Genomic DNA, 12,511 nt, shown 5'->3' with positions numbered 1-12,511 from the left:
AGCCACAGACTGTGAGACACAGCGGGTTCCTGAGTGCACCAGGCCAGAGAGTGTACCGACCCCAAGGGGGCCCACTTACTTCGGGGTTCTCGGGGTCCATCCACTGTGATTTTGATGGCTCTGTGGTAGGTGGCTACTTGCGGTGGGTTTGTGAACACGGTGATGGTCAGAGTGAAGCTCTTCCCTGTTGGGACACAAAACAGAATGAAAAGAATGAGGGGTGGCCGAATACGTCTGTGGGGTAACCGATCATTCACTAACGCTCTCCAGCTCTCAGGGGAGAGGCGGGCGCTTCAGGCCAGGCTAGGGTCCCCAGGCGGGTCTGCTTTGCTGTGTCTGGGATGCACACCTCTGGCATCGGTCCAGGTGCAGCTACAGGGCTCTCCGTTGCTCACCAGCCAGCAAACAGGCTCCAGGGTGAGGCTCCAGGGATCACAGAGTCGGACTGGCAGCTCTCCGCCCCTGTCCCTCATCTCCACCCATCGCCCGCCCCGATTATTTATAAAATCAGGGTGAAGAGGAACAGAAGGAACTGCATCTTTCCCTCTGTTTGCACATGTCAGGATTAGAAGACAGAATTCTAAATCTGAGGATATGCTCAGTTAGAACTACTCTGTCTTTTTAGATATTAATTGCTGGTTGGCTTTAAATATTATTTGTAAATACCCAATGTTATCAGGGACACTCATGGGATTGTCTAGAATGAAATTCATGGCCAGTAAATGAGCTTAAGGATACATAAACGACAGACCAAGGTGCAGTAAGCACTGGCATAGATACACAGGTGGAGAACCTTGCACACGCTTTACCTGCACTTAGAAAAGGTGAGCGCACCTTCATTGTTTAAACACAATTCTTCCCGGACAAGTGACTTGGGGGATGGATTCTGGGTGTGAATTCTGTCTGGACCTACGGCAAGTCCTCAGGCCTACACAGCTTTGGGCCTCAGTGTGCTTGCCTGGAAGGTGGGGACACAAAACTTCTACCTTCTAGGGTTCCGGGGAGGACAAAGGAGCTCGTGTCAGCCAAACCATGAAAACAGTGACTGTTACAGGCGGTCAAAGGTGTGCGTGTGTGTTGTGTGTGTCTTCTCTGTTGCTCAGAGTCTAACATTTGAACCCATATCTAAGTGCAGTTCTTCAATTAGCACAATTTCTCTTAACCGTGCAGCAGAAACAGGACCCATATAAATGAAAGGAAAACAAGCCACGCCCATCCCCCAAGTCATGCATCATTTTAAAACTCAGCTCATCTTCCTCCCCGACGTTAGGGAGAGGGAATATTTTCAGTTGTCACGCTTGTTTCCATAGAAGGGAAGGCCACGGAAAACTGCTCCAGGGCCACCGCGAGCCAGGGACCCCTCAGGAGGCGCCTCCACCTAACGTTCCCCAAGGACGTGGATCCACCTCCTGACCCCACACATGAGGTGGCGCCTGTTTTGCCTCAAAAGACCCTGTGGACCACGGCAAGGTGGCCAGGAGACGCTGTCCCCCCTGCCCCCAGCTGCTTCTCCTTTGGGAGAGTCTTGTCGAACTTTAGAGCCTCGCCACCATCAGATGTGACGGTGACACTCCAGATGGTGTCCTGCACTGGCATCCAGTAGCTCTGGAGGAACAGAGGGCAGAGGCTCTGGCTGGGCCGGGCAGGAGGCGCAGGACGGCGGCGGCACGGAGGTCCCTTGCTCAGTCGCTGCTGGCTGAGAAGACGTCAAGGGGCAGCAGCGGCATCCCCGCAACCCCCTGCTGGGGAAGACACTTCCTCCAGGCCCCACGGTCAGTCTGTCCCTCCTCATTAAGAACCCATGAAGGTCACGACCATATCATCAAGATGCACTCTCAGAGCCAGCTTCTAGAATCTTCCCCACTGTAGGGCCCGAGGGGTCTCTGTCACCCTGCCACATCCCCAGCCACTCAGGAGTTGCTGCTTGAGACCCCCTGCCTTTGGAGTCCGCTGGCACTGGCTGCCAGCGCTCCAGGTGGCCTCCCCTGCGGGGGGGGGGGGCGCAGTGTGCTCTGTGGTGTTTCCAGCAGCTTATAAGCCCTCTCCCCTTCCTTTACCCAGGGCCTGGCTCCTGGAGGACAGGGACCACGCATGCTGCGTACCCGGCAGGCGCCACTGAAGAGAACTGGGAAAGGGGGATGTGGGAGGGGCTGCCGGGGAGAGGGATGGGGCACCAGCAATGGCAGTGACACTTCCCAGTCCTGAGAAGGCCTCGGGTGCTGGAGGGAGAGACGGGGCAGTCGGCTCCTCCACGGGCGAGAGCCAGGAGGCCGGGCACCTGCCCAGCCCATCCCGGCTCCCCAGATCTCAGCTCCCCGGCCTACTGAGCCAGGAGGCTGGGGGGCGCCATGTGACATGCAGATGTCACACTCTCCAATCGCCACCCATAGGCCCCAGACACCGCAACTGCTTCCTCTGTCACCGATGGCTCTGGCACTTCATAGGCTTCATTCCCCAGGGCTGCAACGATGAGCAGCCACAAACGGGTGGCTTAAAGCAACCTGCACGTATGGCCCACAGCTCTGGGGCCAGTGGAAAGCCACGGCGTGGGCAGGGCTGTACATCCCTCCAAGGCGCTGGGGGACCTTCCTGCCTCCTCCTGGCTGCTGGTGGCTGCCAGCGCTGCTCGGCAATCCCTGCTCCCCTTCACGTGGCTGTGGCCCATCTCCCTCTCCTGGTCAGGACGGCAGTCATGGACTTGGGCCCTGCCCAGGCCAGCACACCTCACCTGAACTGGATGACGCCTGTGAAGCCACTGTTTCTAAATGAGACTATTTTGAGATTCCAGGCAGATGTGAATTTTTAGGGATGCTGTTCAACACAGCAGCAACTGTCGTAAGGGTTCGTTTTGCCCTCTGCAGTCTTGCTCCTACCCTGGTCCTCCCATGGCTGTCCTATCCACGATTTCCTAAATGACATCAAAGAATGTGCTCAGCACATTGACATTTTCAGGTCTGTGTAGAGCTTACGACTTTTCAACACTCGCCCATATGGCATTTCATTTGGTATTCACAATAACCTCATGAAATAAACAAGGTAGACTTTGATTAACAGATAGCCAAGCTAAGACTCAGAGAAGTTAAGTAATTTTCTCAAATTCACACAGCTCCCACATAGAGCAGAATCCCCAAGATTTACTCTCACTGTTCTTTGTGTTATTGTTGCCGTTGTCATAAATCTCCATCTGCAAACCAGGACAAGGCATCCAAACTCATGGTACTCTACTGCTATTCCAAAAATGGAGGATTGTTCTTGTGACTAATGTACATAAACTGTCCTGTGAACCTGGAAGACTGTGAACCTGGGTTAGGGTTGAAAAGCAGGTTCTTTGTGGTTGCATTTGGGCTTCCAGCTGCTGAGCCCTTCTGAGGAGCCCTGGGTAACCTGGGCAGCCTACCGAGGAGGGAAATTCAACCAAAGTGGGGGTCTGCCAAATCACTGCTCGTCATCCTAAGTCTCACATTCTGTGCCGCCATCCTAAGTGCAGTCACAGGGAGTCCACCCCCCAGCAAGGCGGGGTCCTCTCTGCGAGGTGTCTGGTCCACCCAGCAGGTGACCTGTAGTCCTGGCACCACGGCCGCTGTCTGCAGTTGAGTAGGTACGAGGACATCTGCTCATTATCTCACAGTCGGGGTGACTGTCTACTCACAGGCAACTGGTGTTTCTCTGGGGTGAAAGCCCTGCCTTCCTCTTCCTGTGTCTTCCTGGGGCCAACCCGGCATGCCCTTGACAATGGGCTCCAGGTAGCCACTGGGCATGGCTGCCCGAAGCCCGCGCTCCGCCCAGTGGCCCCCGGCTGCCGAGATGCAGCCCTTCTTGGCCAGCACCTGCAGAAGTGGGCGCTGCCCCCCGGAGCACACCTGTCATTAGCCAAATTCCCTCATTAAAGCGACCTGCGGGCCTGGTATTTCAAGTGCGTGGGTGTGGGCAGCAAGAGACTCTCAAGTGTTTTTCTCAGCAAGTTGCAGCCAGAATAGCAAGAAGTCTAAGGGCGGCAGAAGCCAGGCTGGCTGCAAAACAACACTGGGCAACATCGGGGGCTGAGGGCCAGGCTGTCCCACGTACTTACCCACAACCTAGCAGGGCCCCGTCCCCAGCTCCCAGGCCTCAAGACCAGCAGAGGCTTTGGCTCCAGGGCTGCCCCGCGGGTGCTGCTGAAAGGGGGAGCCTGTGGCTGGAGGGGCAAGCTACGGGAGCCGCAGCACAGGCACCAAGGAATGGGACACACAGAGACCCTCCTTCTCCTGCTCACAGACGCCTGGCCAAAGCAGCAGCAGCCCTTCTGGCCAGGCTTGCGTCAGGAGGACAATAAGAAGCAGCAGGACTGAACAAGAAGGTGCAAAGAAGGGACAGGGGAGGGTCGGGTTGTCCTGACTTAAGTGTGGAAGCCCAGAGAGACAATCCCTTCTTATCTAACCCGTGGAGGTAGAAAAACAGGGTGACAGCTAATAGTGCAGACTCCCAAGTTGAACCACCTTTGTTCAGAAATGCCACTTGCTAGCTGTGTGGCCTTGGGCCAGTCACCTCACCTCTCTGGGGCCTCAGCTTTGTCATCTGTAAGAGGGAAGATGACAGTCTTTCCATCTCAGCCTCGTTATGCAGGTAAAATGAACATGGACGTGAAAGCAGGGCACCGAGCAGTTCTCAGAAAACATCAGGAAAATTATTAAAGAGATGGCAAATGTTATTTCACAACCATGGAGCTGGGAGAGCTGGCATGGCGAAGAGCGGATGAACGGCCGTGCACATCGGATGTGTGCCTGTGTGTCCAGCAGGTGATGGAGCTGCTACCAGGCCCAAGTTCAACTCGAACTTCAAGTTCAAGTTCACTTCTGCCTCACCAGCTGGCAGCCTTCATAAGGTGCAACTGCGACTGGCTGGTTCGCTACATAAACAAGCCCGGCCACGGCAACAAGTGTTGTCTCCCTCGACGCCAGTGTGTCCATCCAAATGGCAGGGCAAAATACTAACTGCTTTATTTAGTTGGGAAGAAGGTCACGGGGTGAGCCTTCCCCTGGACACTTGCTGCCCAGCCGTGCTGTCCAAGGCAAGGCTGCAGGAGGCCCTGGGTCTAGGCTGAATGGTGTAGTCAGTGGCCGACCATGCACTGAGAGGGCAGGGCTGGACCCCGCAGGTCTGCATGCACCCCGCTTCTCACCATGTCTGGAAAGTGGTCAAACCTCAGAACTGCTGCAAATATGCACTCTGCTCCCCAAAAAGTCAAGGTGAGGAGGAAACCAAGGCAAAAACTCCAGGGGTCACTGCAGTGGCCAGTCCCGAGGAGGGGGCAACGTGGATACCTCTGCTGCTGCACAGGCACGCGCACACACCACGCGGGACCCTCCACACCATAGCAGGGGCCGGACTGCGACTGTCACTCTCCCTGGAGTGAGTCATCTTCTCCCTCCAAGGGCAGTGCTGGGGGTATCTGAAACTAGCCCTGTGTCCCGGAAAGGAAGGCCTCAGGCAAAGGCTCAGTCTTCCCTGAGAGTGGGACCTCACCCTTCAAGAAGCATGTTTTGAGCAACTAATAAAAAAATTTTTTAAAAAAAGAAGCACAATATGAACATTTTTCACACACTTGTGTATCTCTGTAGGAAACCGCTTGTGCCCACAAACTGGAAGCACCCAAGAGAGTGGGAGAGGAAAAATGAAAGGAAAAATACAGACTTTTTTTTTTTTTTTTTTTTCGGTGAGGGGTACCAGGGATTGAACCCAGCCACAGCCACAGTCCTTTTTGCACTGTATTTAGAGACAGGGTCTCACTGAGCTGCTCAGAGCCTGGCTAAGCTTCTGGAGCTGGCTTTGAACTCAACACCCACAGAGAGCCAGGGAGGACTCAAAGTCAGCTCTTTGCAAATGTGGGAAATCCCCAAAGATCCTGAAAGGGTGCAGGGGGATTTTTCCTTAGACTAAAGATTACTTCAGGTCCAATTTTGATGACAATTAAGTATTAAAATCAATGCACCGTTAGATTCCAGTGGCAATCTGCATTTTGGAGTATTTCACAACGTACTTTCAATTATTTCTTACTTTTCCATAGGAACAGCCTGACAAAATTCATGAAATCACGTCTCTGCCATTTCCTACCCTCACTCTTTCTGAGAGTAAAGCTGCATAACTGATTTATTTGAGAATTTGTGAACAGGAAACAAATCCTTTAACTTGTACAAATCTCCTGGTTTCTCAAAATTGAGTTGAATTCAGCTGTCAGTGTATCTCCACTCATGTGCAAAGTGCCCCACGTGTGCAGATGCCCTTATCCATGTCACCTGAGTCCAGACAAGCAGAATGTGGACCAGAGGCCCAGGACTGGCACAGGAACAAAGCCCAAGAGCCAGGGGCTTAAAATAGAGAACACAGTTTTCCGTAGGAGCAGCATCTGTATGGAATGAGGAATTATTTGGAAAATAGCTATTTTATTTAGAGAAAACCAAACAGTGAGAAGCATTTTCTCTCAAGAAGTTGTAGGGAGATGAGACATTTGAGGACAGGGGTCACACTTGATTCATCCCTGTATCTTCTCTTCAGTAGTTGTTAAAAAATCTGAAAAGTGAATCAAGGAATCACTCCGTCAACTTGGACACTTGGCTCTTCTTGGTGTCCAACTCCACTTGGAGAGAACTGCTTTCCTTTTGGAGGCGGGAAGAGCTCAGACTTAAAACAGGAATAGATGGGAAGCCTGTTCCTTCACAAGGGACACAGTGGGTCCTTTGGTCCATATCAGAGGGTTCTGTATCCAAGGGGTCAGCCAACCACAGAACGAAATATTCAGGAACAAGATGCTGCCTCTGTACTGAGACTGGATGGACTTTTTCTTGTCATTGCCTCATAAAGGTTACAGTGTAACAGCGAATACATAGCTCTGACATTGCATCAGGCATTTTAAGTAATTTAGCTATGACTTAAAATACATGGGAGAGGTGGGTACAGTGTCGGAGGCCTAATCCTAGTGACTCAGGAGGCCAAGGTAGGAGGATTGCAAGTTTGAGGCAGTCCTCAGAAACTTAGCAAGACCCTGTCTCAAAATACAAATTAAAAAATGACTGGGGATGTAGGTTAGCATTAAAGTATCCCCAGGTTTGATGCCCAGTACCACACAACCATACACACAAAATAATGATAAAAAAGAAAAGTCTATTAGACAAAAGGATTTATGTAGGTTACATGCAAACACTAAGGATTGGAACATCCATAGAATCTGGCATCTGCAGGGGTGGAGTCCACCCCTCACCACCATGAGGGCTGAACAAATCACCTCCCACTTTAAAAAGGACCCTGGTGCTCTCCTGCACTTTGTGCTTTTCTTTCTCCATGCTTCACACTCCCTTCCCATCTTCCTGATTTTGTTGGTCCCAGAATTCCCAGTGACTCAGCGGAGTCGCCCACCTAGCCGGCCATAAATGCACAGTTCTCTGTAGGCCAAGGCACCCAGGAGAGCCGCTGCTTGGCACACCCTCTACCCCAGGCTCCGCTCATCCACCACGGTGTACTCCAGCCAGAGGCCACACAGGGCAGAGTGACCTCCCGGGTTGGCTGATGCCCCAGCCTATGTGTGCCCAGAGCCCAGAGCCTCGAGCACACAGTGCATGCCATCTGGAGCCACAACAGGGATGCCCGAGGCTGAGCAGCTGGGCCTTCAGATCCTGAGAGCCTGGTCAGCCAGGTAGACCAGATGCTATAGGGCAAGAGGGAAGTTCAAGGCCAGACTGAGGTGCCAGCTGATGTCTGGGTACAGCTACCTTTACCCAATGGGTGTTTGAAACCAAACTTACGCGTGTCTACGGCTGCTTGATTGGAAACCAGTTCTCCACCTTTGGATTGTCTGGAGTCCCTAGAACTCTCCAAGTGTCCCTTCTTTCTCCAAACCTGATCCACATGTCTGCTATGTTTACATCTGGTGATGGCACTTGTCTGTTGTTGCTCTCCTTGTCGTTAGGGTCAGTTCAATTCCTAGTGTGAACTCAAGGCCTTTAAGGGCATCCCTGCCCGGCCCTCTCCCAGGCCTCTTGAACTGGCCACCAGCATGTGCCTTGGCTCCTCCAAGACCTGGTGTTCCCACCCCACGCTAAGTTCTCTGCTGGATGCCTCCACCTCAATAGTGTTCATGTCACCTGCAGATCTCAGCAAAGATGACAACCTGTCTGGGGAGACTGAGTGCCCCTTTGCCAGGTTATGCATCAATGTTCATTTGCTCCCATCACACCTGCTCTCTGCCCTCCTGCTGTCCTCTACAAACAGTGATGGCCTACTTGTCCTGTCCCTCACTAGTCCCCAAAGGCTCAGCCCAACTTTGTATCTCCAGTGCTAACCCAGTGCCTGACACACAGTAGACGCATGAGGACAATATGAAGGCAGGCAGGCAGGCAGGAAATGCCCTCCATTGATGACCCAGGGGACAAGGCAGGGGAACAGTTACAATGAAACAGAAATAGACACTATGTTTCAACAACAATAGTCAGTGCCCAGCAAATGTTTGTAGGAATTATTATGCGTGCATTTATTTGTGACTGTAAGAAACTCTTGCTGTATCTCGGCACAGTCATTTCAGGTCTATAATAAGATAAAGGAATGCAAGTCCCTTGCTGTGAAGGAAGGACTGGATTGTGGAAATCTCTGCCATTCCTAACTTTCTGATTCAGTAAGACATGTGCTGCCTCCAGCCAGCTGTCTTCTCTCCTCCCTCAGTGACTGTCACTGTAGAAGGAAACAGTGTCACGGAAAGGAAAGCTGTGGCTCTTCTTCCTGCCATGTTACCTACATGCAGCACTTTAACCCTTCTAACGACCTTGTGGGGCCTGGATGAAAGACACGTCACACCTATCTACAGAAGGGGAGACTGAGGCCCTGAGGGAGTCCCGCAGGACGCCCTATTTTCACAGGATGTCACACTACCTTCCTAAGATCTGCAGAGCTGTCGCAATGGATGTGTGTTTCTATGGGGTTATTATGAATCAGAGGAATATTAAATGGACACAGTGGTCCCAGTGTAATCTAGAGCCCAGGGATTTGGCGAGCATGCAAGATAACCGTTCAGAAAGACACCTCTCCCATTAGCAGCCTGGCCAATCAGTTCTTGGGTTTACATTTGGCCACAAGAGACAAACACGCACGGACATTCGCGTGCAATTTAGGAAAATGCTGAGATACAATCTTCAGAATGGCTTCCGGTGGAAGAGTCAGCGTGGCCCGGAGTATGGTCCAGGGCAAGCTGCAGTGACACCACCATAAAACTCCCCTCCACTTGGGTGGAGGCAGCAATTATGGCTCAGGAAGAATGTGATGCTGCTGGGTGCCAGCCTGTGCGGCCCAGTGACGGGACAAAGGGATTATTCTGCTTCATTGTTAAAATGCAGTGTTTATTGTTAAAATACGATCGGGAATTAAAAGGGGCATTATGAATCATAAATATTTGCATGCCATTAATGTTTGAACAAAAGAGCTGGAAGGGCTAAGTGGGGAGGACTTCTTTTCCCATGAAAAACAGCGCCTCAAATTACAGTGCATATTTAATTTCATCTCTGCCATCGCTAATCTGAAATCTCAGTGCCTGTTGCGTAATAACCCTTTCGGGGCCTCAGAACTCCACGGGGCTGAGGAATAGGGATAAGTGTCAATTCTGCCTTCTGGAAAACTCATCCACTTTGACCAACAAAGAGCAGGCCCCTGGGTGATACTGTTGCTTGCTGTGAACTCACGATTGTCACTGTCTACTTCAGAGTTGGTGTCACTGAAGAGATCTTACCAAGCAAAGAAATGAGCCCTGGCCCATGCTTTACTGGGGGTAATCCGTCCTCACTGCCCTCCTGGCTCCCGTGGAGCAAGGCAGAATCGGGCTTGGACTGGTCAAGCTACTTGTTCATGGTGACGTATTTTTAAGTCAGGAATTCTCAACTAAGGGCAGTCGTCCCTGCTCCTCAGGGGACATCTGGCAATCCTGCAGACATTTCTGGTTGTCACAACTGGGAAGGAGGTGCGCTGGTTACTGGATCAAGGGCAGGGAGGCGACCAACATTCAACAGCTCAGGGAACAGCCCTGCACAGCACAGAGCCACCAGGCTGATATGTCAGCAGTGGCTCAGGTGAATCTGCTTCCTCTTGGTGAAGTATCCAGTGAAGCCCATGTAGGACCGCTTGGCTCTACTGCCTGGAGCAAAACAGTCCCAGAAGTCATCCGTGTGCAGATATTTCCTGAGTGTCCCCACAGTCTGCCAGGCCTGGACCTCATGGCTGAGGATGCCACTCGGAACTTCTCTGGGTATGAGCTGGGTCTCTTGCTTGTGGACAATTCTTGTTGGTCCCCCTCCGGATGCTTTCCAGACACATCTTGGCTTCTGTTCCACCGTGCGGGGGTCCAGGTGACTCCTGGAGTAGGCCCCTCCCACCACAGCTGTTCTGAGACCTCCCCCCAGCGACCTTCACTTCCAGGCACATCTACAACCTGTGTGTCCTGTGGGCTCCGGGCAGTCCCCAGCTCCATCACCAAGGGAACGCCCACCTGGACTAACTCTTACCATCACTAAAGACTTGACACACACTGAGCTCTCTGCCAAACCTGGGAGCTCCAAGGAAGTGAGAAGTAAAGTGGAGCTAAAGCAAGCAAGTGGAGAGAGAAACAACAGAACAGTCGCCGCCACTTAGTTCAGAAATGCAACCTGCCACAGAAGAACACTTGGAGGAGTCTCCTTAGACTTGGAGATTTCAAACCATCTCTCCCTGAATCTCAGTACAAAAACAGGGGACAGCTAACTAACTCATGGGGGGACGTGGAGGATACCCCAGAAGCACCCAGCCATGCTTCTGCCTGTGGAAGCCACAAACCCAGCCCAGGGACAGCAAACCTGGCTATGCTCAGAGACAGGCCAGAGAGCTGAGCCTTGGACTCCTCTCCTCTCCATTTTTATTTCGGGTGCACACACAGCCCTTTTGGAGTCTAGGGCTCTGTGGATGACAATTACCACGGCCTTACTGTTAGCACTTTTTAATTCTAGTAAACTATCCCCATCACATTAATTGATGTTCGTGAATCAGTGGGTCTGTGGCCCCTAGAATGAAATGCTCAGGGAAAGCACTGGATCTGCGCCATGTGACCTCCATGAGGGAGTGGCCGCAGTCAGGAGGCTCCCTGGAAGAGCTGTCCCTGACGTGTGGACCACCCCACTAGCAGCCTCTCTCTCCTCTGGCTACCACACAGCCCTGATGCCAGGTGAGTCTGACAGACGTGCAGCAACAGCACAATTCTATGCACTTTAAACACTGGGATGTTTTCTTTTTTAAAATCTTAAATTCAGTAATTCTCTCTCATTTCATTTTTTTATTATGTGTAATTTTTTTTTCTTTTTTTCAGTACCAGCGATTGAACCCAGGAGCTTTTAACCACTGAGCCACATCCCTATCCCCTTTTTATGTTTTATTTAAAGACAGGGTCTCGCTAAGGATCTTGCTTAAGGCCTCACTAAGTTGCTGAGGCTGGCTGTGAACTTGCAATCCTCCTGCTTCAGCCTCCTAAGCTGCTGGGATTACAGGCTTGCGCCACTGTGCCCAGCTGCGTGTAAATTTTTAAATTAAGTCTTTCATAAACTTTGTAGGGAGACAGACATGGTGGGGGGAGGGGCAAGGGAGATATGACAACCTATGAATACTGCGGTGCTAGGTCCGGGCTTTGCAATTAGTCTCCTCAGTTTCAGCATGACTGACATTTTGGATTAGGACTTTGTTAGAGGAAGCTGTCCTGCACAGAGTAGGATATTTAGCAGATCCCTGGCCTCTACCACTAGAAGTCAGAAGCAGTCCTCAAAAATCATGTGTGATAATCTAAAATGTCCACAGTTATTACCAAATGTCCCCTAGGGGTCAAAGACCGGAAGCTGATAACCACTGAACAACAGGAGTATCCTCAAAATTGATAAGCAGAGCCATAGATAAGATAATAAGTGTGACCTCCCTACAGTTTCAAATGGAAGGACAAAAGCAAAACATTTATCGTAGGTTCTGGAGACACTAGTTAAAGAGGCAGACGAAACCTTATTGATGACATAAGTTGACAGAGTCTCATTAATGACAGATAGATAGGTGGACAGGTAGATAACTAATAGCACACAATGGTTTCAGACAGGAAGAAGGAACACAGCCATGAAGTCCTGCAACCAATGGCCTGGGCCACCGGGGGTGTTTCCACCTCCAACACTCCCTCTTACATCATCTACCAGCACGTCCGAGGCTGACGGCACTAGAGCCAGCCGCGTTGCTGAGCATCACACACCTTTGTTGAGGGCCAGTCAGGCCCCCTAACTGGCCAGACGCCTCCCTGGGTCAGGTGGTGGGAGGTGGTGAGACTGGGCAGCATGGGCTGCCCGTGTTCCATGATGATGGTCTTAAATCTCATGGTAAAAGCAGGCAGTAACCTAAGTTGTGAAATAAACAGGAAAATTACTTCCATCTTCTTTGGGAAAAATACAGTTTAGGTGGTTCCTGAATAAATGCTTCCTCACTGAGGAAGCCGAATGGCATG

At 51.5% G+C, this 12,511-nt stretch overlaps 1 protein-coding gene across 1 annotated transcript in view; it reads right to left on the bottom strand.

Annotated features, from left to right (window-relative positions):
* Runx1 (RUNX family transcription factor 1) overlaps positions 1 to 12,511 on the bottom strand; it is a 222,212-nt gene that overhangs the window by 59,630 nt on the left and 150,071 nt on the right. The window contains exon 5 of the mRNA XM_076867762.2: positions 80 to 184. Coding sequence (XP_076723877.1) covers positions 80 to 184 — 105 coding nt within the window. The remainder of the gene's footprint in view (positions 1 to 79; positions 185 to 12,511) is intronic.

This window comes from Callospermophilus lateralis, chromosome 10 (genome assembly GCF_048772815.1).
Source record: "Callospermophilus lateralis isolate mCalLat2 chromosome 10, mCalLat2.hap1, whole genome shotgun sequence".
Lineage (NCBI taxonomy): Eukaryota > Metazoa > Chordata > Mammalia > Rodentia > Sciuridae > Callospermophilus > Callospermophilus lateralis.
The sequence above is the reverse complement of the archived record's forward strand: the minus strand, read 5'-3'. Positions and strand labels throughout refer to the sequence as shown.